The 8,964-nt window shown below is 40.8% G+C and overlaps 1 protein-coding gene across 1 annotated transcript; it reads left to right on the forward strand.

Annotated features, from left to right (window-relative positions):
• The first annotated feature begins 6,368 nt into the window (after positions 1-6,368).
• Positions 6,369-8,510, forward strand: LOC111272966 (cytochrome P450 3A13). Its single transcript, XM_022854647.2, has 3 exons — positions 6,369-7,064; positions 7,195-7,430; positions 7,599-8,510. The coding sequence occupies exons 1-3, from the start codon at positions 6,516-6,518 to the stop codon at positions 8,362-8,364; spliced, it is 1,551 nt and encodes a 516-aa protein (XP_022710382.1). The 5' UTR covers positions 6,369-6,515; the 3' UTR covers positions 8,365-8,510.
• Positions 8,511-8,964: the final 454 nt, after the last annotated feature.

Below are 8,964 nucleotides of genomic sequence, written 5' to 3' on the forward strand. Positions count from 1 at the left end.
TAAGCCGGTAGAACCAGCTACGGCGATGCGGAAATAGATTTTATCGTATACCAGGTACACGTATCTTTGATGTCGACATCGGACGTTTACGTCACAGGGGGGCTATTGTTGATGCCGACTGTCTATATAAGCAATATTCATTTCGCTAATTAAACAAACGCTTACATCGTTTACGTTCACGTCGCCATTTAAACAATTTTTCGTCTTGCGCACAACATTTATGTAGAGTTTTGTCAGGGTCAAACATGGACTGTGCCGCCATTTTTAATTTCTGTGTTTTCTTTCTCGGTGGCTAGGCAAGAATAAGGAAAAAAAAATAGCTTGTTGTAGTTTTTCCTGTTAACTATGACTATAGCTTTTAAGCTCTTGGCTGCTTTATAATGTAAGCTCCGTGCGTATAGGTTAGCAAAAATAAACCTTTAATATCCTTCAGCAAGCTTGAACTGTATTTGGGAACGACGATATCGTTAGCAATTTTTAAAATTCATAGGAGTTAGCCTCATTGGTTTCGATAATGCCAGCTGTAGGCTCACGCGAGTGTCACAGAATGGCCATTCTAATCTGACCGGACCCACACCTATTTCTGTTATTAGAGGTGATAGAAGACCCATTAAACATTGCACTCCAAAGTCGGAGCGATGCACATAATCGAAACCCAGGAGCTACTCCTCCTCCCGATTGCTTGTAAAGGGTCCTTTCCATTATGGAATGTTACGAGAAGCTTGCGTCCATTTCGTAGTCGTAACATGCTGGAGCGTTGTAGTTTAACAGAAACTGAATAAAAGCTGCTCTTAGCTATTGAACTTGGCGGTGTTCTTTCGCCTTCCGTTGTGATAATGTTTACACTTACATGAGTTGTCTCAGCCGTTCGTTCTCCCGTTCACCAAAAAGCCGAAGCCCTATTTGAAAGCTATTAAACGACCAGCATATGTCCGTTGCGCCAGTGGGGCTAGAAGCAATTGTAACCCTTTTAGATTATTCTAGCTGTTCCTCTGCGCAAAAGCGTGCAGTTTCTGCAGCGCGACTATTGGTACTTTTCAATGTGATGGAAAGGCCGTACATGTTCATACAAGGAAGTAGAATATTTTTGCGAATAATAAGCACAAGTAATTATATTTTTGTACCGTGCCAAATAATACGAACATACGACAACCAAAGGAGATGTGCCATAAGACGAGTATTAGGGACAGTACAACACAACGTCTGCTGGTAGCTCGCGTTCTATATAACATATCGATTACTCTTATTAGGTAAAGGAAAGGTCAATTCTTGTGCTAGATATTGCTGTGTTAACACCTGTGTCTAGCATAGAACAATCCGCCAGTCTCTTGTCGATTGGCCATTTGGCCTTGGTCTGCCTGACGTTTCGTCGCAGGCAACTTATGGCCGCATAGGGGGAAAAAGGGCGTAAGCATGTTGTTATTGATTCCGTTAGGATTCAACTTAACAAACGACAGAGATTTTTGCACTGCATAATAGTAAGACGACTAACTAGTCGATATAGTCCTATGTGCGATGGCCGTGACATCTTATTAAGGATTCGTATAACTCGTATGTATAGAATTGGTTCATAGGTGTGTATAGAATTCACTGTAGCTCGAAAAAGCGATAGATGTGCTTAAAATATGATGAACAGTATCTTTCTTCGATACGTAGTTCGCTGCAAAAGGTGAACTGAGTTAAAGAAAATAACTATCTATAATGTCCGGCTGTGATACACGCATCTACTATATACGGCACCATCTTCTGTTTGGGAAGTACAACGGGAATTGTATCTAAATCGAATCATATCACTAGAAGTTAGAGCATGCCAGAAACTTGCACACTTCATTGCCTATAAGATGTGAAGTTATGTGAACCGTAATAAGTAAGCTTGTATGCTTCATTAGAGTTCGCTGATTTTTGTCAGCATTTAATAGAAGCACTCATAACGTACCCTCATTAGTCATGGCGTTGTATCGAACTGTTGAATATGCGGGTCAAACAAAAGGATAACATTTACGACCGCACTCCATCACTGAAATCGAATGTTAAAACTAATTTGTCTTTTAGTAAAATCTTTATGGTAAAATTATTCAGCCGCAATTATCTCACCCGCGTGGTGCGTTATCGAGACCACGGCCTAGGTTAGGTAGGTCATTCGTGATCGTACGGATATACCTTTTAGCTAGGCAGTAATCGAGCGTTATGCCGAGCAGTATTCTATAGAGCGACAGGATAATGTAGATGATCTAATATATTATTCATATATGACAGTGTATCAATTCAGCGGTGGTAAAGGCATATATGCCGTAAAAGGAAGCCGCACTCAGGCCATAACTTCTTGTAAAGACTTAATGTTGTGCCAAGAAGGAGATGTTTTGCAGAATTTGCTCAATCAACCATAAGAGCCGAAGACGCTAGAAAAGAAAAAGGACAAATGGCGAAACAATGCAGATAGAAGACTAGCTACAAAAATGTCTTGTCTGCTTCAAAGCTGCACATCAAATATCAGTACCTTTCCGTTAACTATATATCGAGAACTATTTTCAATGAAACACTAATAGGGGAGAAGTTTCCTGTAGCAAGACAATGTAGGCAATTTATTAAACCATAAATCATACAAATTTAGCTATAATTACTTGGTTAATTTTTACCTAAATAGATTATACGGCATTTTACGGATGTTTGTATTCTCAGAGAGAATACGCCAACAATGAAAAATACATACATTCGCTATTTTCTGACACTGTTCAGAAAAAAAGGCTAACTTTAACATATACGCATGAAATTGGTTTATTAACCCTAACTTTTTAGACAGAGCTCTGGCTGTTGAGACGTATTTTACGTTTGCATGACGCCCGACATTTATTATGCCTACAGTCTAATAAAGGCCTAAGTAGGCCAATCGATATCGCACCGAGCTGCCAGCTATCGTGTTGTGGGCTAATAATATGACCAGACAGACCAGAAACACGAGTGCGTCTTTTTTTGCGTTTTCTAAGTCCAAGCCTGCTTCTCAGCTATAGATGATGGTTCTATTTACTTCTAATAAGTGATTGACTAGTATAATGTTTAAGTCTGTATTCGGTGGCCATCTGTGTGTGAATCGAGCGCAGTACTCCGTTTTGCCATTAGTTGCTGGCTACTCCTAACCACACCTAGCGCTTCTTATCAATCCCATATTTATTTTCAGGCACATGTATCATATGTGTACTTGGATTCATTGCAATTTTTTGCCTTATCTGTGTCAAAGACTGCCGAAACTCACCGTAACCTCTGATGACGACGACGTAAACAAATAAATTTTGCTGAAAATTCAGTCTCCAATTATTCGTACGCATTTAACATATTTTTTTTTTTAAATAGTGGTCTGAAAACGTACGCTTATTCATCTATTCGTGATTAAAAGCAAACGTGATATTATATATATTAGACATTTTTATGCACCTCGGTACGTTTGCAGGAACGTAATAATTGGTGGACATGTAATGAAGTCTTACGGTGGCAATGGTGTGACGATTTCCAATAATTGAAAGATTTATTGAAACGCAAGGATTGTCCTTGTCACGAGAGGTACGTGTGTATTATACTGGAAACATAAGAGACACACATGAAAATATTCTGTTTGACCCACTTTCTTCGACCGAACGCCCCAAATAATCTACTGGCTCTTCGATTAAAATCAAACTATCTATGGGAAGTCGCAGAGCAAAGCCTGTAGGGTTTCATGTCAATAGAATGAGAAACGTTATTTTTATTACGAAATCAAACTGGTGTCTTGCCTATGCCAGACTTGCTCGCAAAATCGTATTCACTGTAGCTGTTAGGTTGACGTATACGTAAGACAGTCTTTAATCTGTACTTGAGCTAGAGTCTCGCATCGTACTCAGTGTCGGTCGTATCGTGTCAGGGTCATAATTGTTTTATTGGCTTCTGGAATTGGGATTGAACGCTTCGATTGCATTCATTGATAATTGAAAAATCCGATTAAGAAAAACGAGGTATATCGAGCTAATCTTAAATGTATAGTTTTGTCACTGTGACATACATTGACACACACTCCCGTTATGCGGTGGCGTATTGTAGTTGCTGCTCCTCATAAAGGCGTGAATTATGCCGAAAGCCCAGTTCGTCGCGCTGAGAACGAACCTCTTAAATCAAAGCTCATCTAAATACCGAGTCACAATAAACAACAACTAAAAGCGAGTGCCTATTTTATTGCTGCTCTATCGGTAGGTTCGTTATGATGACGACGATTGTAATGTCTTATCAATATCATGGGCGTAGTACATTGATAGCGCCGCACGCTTTACCCGCCTGAGTTGCAGTTGAGCGTAGGCAACCGCTTACGTATCTCTGATAGCTTGTATTTTTCACGGCCAGTTTATTGTTTCGTGACTGTAGTTCCAAAACAAGGCCACTGCATCCATATCTGGAGGTCTTATCTCTAGCTAATGGCTTTTTCATCGACAAGAAAAGTTTTACTCAACCACAACTGAACGGTAGTGCAGCCGGTAGTGCAAGAACTTACTGAAACTCTGAAATGGGTTAACTACCTGCCCCATCCTATTCAAAAATAGGCCCCAAAGGACATAAAATGTTGACCGATCCTAGCGTCAATACACTACTCTATTGCAAACTAAGAATCGGTAAACGCTTCTCATTATTTCTAATATCTACTGATGGCCGTTCTCAAATATGCAGTATCGCATACATGAACATGTATTAGAAGACCAGCATTTTGCGTAATTGATGTTGCCAATATTAAATCATAGATGCGAAAACTTCAATTTTATGTAGCTCCTGGCAGAATTAAGTAAGATGATATAAATTTTCGACATCCTGTAAATAATTACGTTGCTTATTCGTTTTGTTTACATTCGATTACGTCTGCTGTACGGCACCTTTGTTGAACCGCATGAACGATGATATCATAAGCAAGTAACGCAAACATTTTTCGAAAGGCAAACTCACTTTGCAACACAGAAAAGTTACCTATCTACCAGCTGGTGGTAGTGGCTGGAGCAGCGGTTGTAGGTGCTTGTTCATAAATTCGCTTGCACCCGGAAAGAGTCCGGCGGGAAAAGGAACCCCTGCACGAAAACCATACGAGAGGCTACGACTAAAATAACGTTCATATGTTGAGTTTTAACAGAGAGAAAACGCTTGCTTGTTAAAACCAGCAGCCGCAACACCGTGCCTTATTAGTGAGCGACATCCGTAGTTCGAGTATTTTGCTTGTGCTATGGCTATAGCTGCAACTTCTTATTCAATCTATACATGAGGAAGTTACGTTCTCGTTCATAAGATTAACTTTTCGAAACGAGGAAAAAGCAATACGATCTGAACGAATGAGGATCACGGCATACAGAACTGGTATTCGTCTCCCTTTTCATTTCAGCTGTCAGAATTGAGCGTCCCTTAGGTGCCTGGAAGGATCCAGCCATGGCGACAGCTACCACTAAGCAGATGCTACTAGTTTTCTTTCCGTCATTAAATGTAGTTTTGTAGAAAGCCCTAAATTACCTGTACGGCAGCATGTAAACAATGACAGCCAACCCTTGAATTTACCCTATGTATCTCCTAAGTATTCGTATTATTTCCTGTTTTGTAGCATGTTTTATGTTTTTACCTCACTGCGTTATTCAGCAGTGTGCGGCTAGACAGAAGCGACAAGAGAAAACGAATCTGAGAGTAAATGACAGTTAAGAGAAGAAAAAACTCTTTTTCTTCATAATGCTGCTGTTAATACATTTACGCTAGTGAAACCATGATAATTATCATGTTTACACCCAAAGCAACAGAACCCAATACAGGTATGGTATAGGATTACGGGATGGCGGACGAAATTCGGAGGGGATTAGAGCCGCGATGACTTGGTTTTTTTTTTCAATTGTGAAAACTGTGTTCGTTTGTCTACTTTCCAAACCACCAAAGGAAAAATTACTGATGGCAAGATACGTACTCAGTACTGCTAAGACATCACCTAGTACCCAGCCGTTGGCGGCATTGTGCCCGGCGTGCACGAATAGCAAGATTTTTCGTCCGATCGCGAACGTCACCCAATAGATTAATTATTATGATCACTTTAAACAAGATCCATTGTAGCATTGCCAAAGGCTAGATTACTATATCTGAAAATACTTATTCCAGTGGTTTTGAATGATTCAATAGCTAGGTCATATTTTAGTTACACAAAGTTGATCATCTGTTTGGTCTATCCATCAAGTTCCCAAGCAGCCATGCATCTATAATACTAGCATTTAATTGCTGCCTTTTGAGAAGTGTGATAGTGAATCAATGGCGTGTGCCAAGAGATTTCATTAAGCCAAGCAGGCCTAATCGTTGATAAGGGGACGCTGGGGGAGTAATCTCTCCAAAACCAGTAAATTTTCTGTAGAAAACACCAAAGCTTACACGAGTAGCTTGTTACATTCAGTAGATGGTCGTTCCATTATAGTTGAGTTGAATTGGCCTTTCGTAGCAAACAAAAGTGCGCGACAACAATTCACGGTGCGTCGAAGTAGCGTAGAATGATCATGGCGGACATATTCTGCTTGTTAGAGGAAATCCCAAAGCAGGATTTTCTTGAGTTGGCCAACAAGTATGGTCACCTCAACGTGTTCTCGGTCTGGCTAGCCATTGTGATACTCATTATGGTTGGACTCTGGGTGCTGCAACGTCGCTCAGATCAAAAAATCCTCAAGAAATTCGGTATTCCCGGTCCCGAAGTAGATTCGCTTCTATTTGGCCATTATATGACCATTCAGAAGAAACCAATCGAAGCAATACGCGATTGGACTAAGAAATATGGGCCAGTGTTCGGCTTCTATATCGGCGAGAAGCCCGTTATAGCTCTTTCGGACGCTGAAATGGTTCGCGACTTGTTTGTGAAGTTGCCTAATGTTTTCAATGAGAGACCGCCGTTCGCTCTTCAAACTTACCCTGTAACGAGCACTCTACTCTGCCTACCGCACGACCATTGGAAAACAGTTCGTTCAGTGCTAACCCCAGCGTTCAGCGGAGCAAAACTTAAACTGATGATGTGTCTCATGAATGACTCAGCACGTACTACGGTGCAGGTAGCTCACTAGCTAAATTTGTAATTTACCGGTTATCAGATAAGCTATGTGCTGCCACACAAGCCGTGTTTCATCGGGTCGAAAATACAAAAATAACATACACGTTTGCGTAATGCACAATATTTTTCAGGTGATTAAGGAGCGCTCTGCTGAAGCCGCTCCTATCTGCTTTTTCGACATAGGCCAGAAGCTTACCCTAGATGTAATAGCTCGCTGTGCACTAGCAACGAAAATCAATTGTATCATCGATGACAAAGACACGTTGCTAAATCAGGTGCGTAAGTTCCTGTCAAACACGGATACCTATATTTACCACTTGGCCCATGGACTACCTCACCTAACGAAAGTGCTCAAGGCGTTGGCAGAGTAAGTAGTAATGATTCGTTCCCTACCCTCCATGAATATAGATGTTAATCCTGTATAATAATACAGACGCCATTGAAAATAGTATCCGAAACAAAACACATCAAGCATCATAGTATGTCTATTAGCATATATATAAAAATAACAACCGCTTGGTCTCGTTTGTATCAGTTTCACATCGACGCATAAAACAATGTATGGACTAGTCGCGCATATCCATGAAGTGATCAAGTATCGCAAAAAGAACAGATGCAAGGCGGACGACATGTTACAGTTGATGATAGACGCCGCCAGTGAGGATACCCGTATAATCGAGGATCAGGATGTGGCCGCAAATGCCTTTTTCTTTCTCCTTGCTGGCTACGAAACTACTGCAATTACTATTGCTAACGCCTGCTGCCTGATGGCAATACACCCCGAGGAGCAGGAAAAACTGTTCGAAGAGATTAATGAGGTCTGTAGTGGACCTGAAGACGTCACTTACGAACAGGTCCAAAAACTTAAACGAATGGAAGCGTTTCTGCTAGAAACACTGCGAATGTTTCCGCCCGTTATCTCTTTGGTTTCCCGAGTTGGCAACGCTGATGTGCAGGTCGGGGGCTTTCACATTCCCAAGGGCACCCAGGTACAAGCATCTGTTCTTGAGGTACACATGAACCCTAAATACTGGCCAGATCCAGAACGTTTCAACCCTGACCGTTTCGTCGATACCAATGCCGCTACACAGCCTCAGTATTTGCCGTTTGGGATTGGACCAAAAATGTGTATTGGTAGGAGATTCTCACTGATAGAATTGAAAATCACGTTCGTCACGATCCTGCGATCGTTTCGACTCGTCCGCTCTCCACAACTAGCGGAAGTGCCTCATCGGAAAGCGCTCAATATGAGCCTCACTCCTGAAGGTGGAGTGCCATTGCTGGTTGAAACAAGGAACTAAATGACTCAAGTGCGACGAAATCTCTTTGATTCCTATTTGAGCACAACTTATGTATCTTTTCTGTCTATTTTATAACTTTGTATTTATTTACGTATAACGTAAATATAACGACTTATTAAAAAGGAGTTGAGCAAATTATATAGTGAGACGCCTGCAAAAGAGGCTGTGTGAATATTTCTTTAGATTATAAAATGTATTACAACTATTAAAACAAACGTTTCTTAGAGAAAAGCGTATACATGTAGATGTAGCAGCTCAGATGTGTGCCAGGCACGTCACATTAAATCCAGAATTATTTTATAACATATTGAATGTAAAGTCCGATGCACTTTTATGTCCATTATGATGCTAGCCCAAGTTTCTGTTGTTGGCCAACCTTTGCTCCAAAAAAATTAGGTTCGTCGAATGCCTTCGGTAAACAGCATCCATTTTATAATGGAGAGTATTAGTGCCCGTCATATGATGCACAATGCAGCTCGCTGTAGAAGTTCAGCGGTTGGCCAACTTATGACATCGGTACAATAAGTTATTCTTTTCAACGGAAGTCATCTAGCCATATAATGAGGGATGTAACAGCGTTTAAGCACATACACTCTAATA

This window comes from Varroa jacobsoni, unplaced genomic scaffold (genome assembly GCF_002532875.2).
Source record: "Varroa jacobsoni isolate VJ856 unplaced genomic scaffold, vjacob_1.0 contig04035, whole genome shotgun sequence".
Taxonomy (NCBI): Eukaryota; Metazoa; Arthropoda; class Arachnida; order Mesostigmata; family Varroidae; genus Varroa; species Varroa jacobsoni.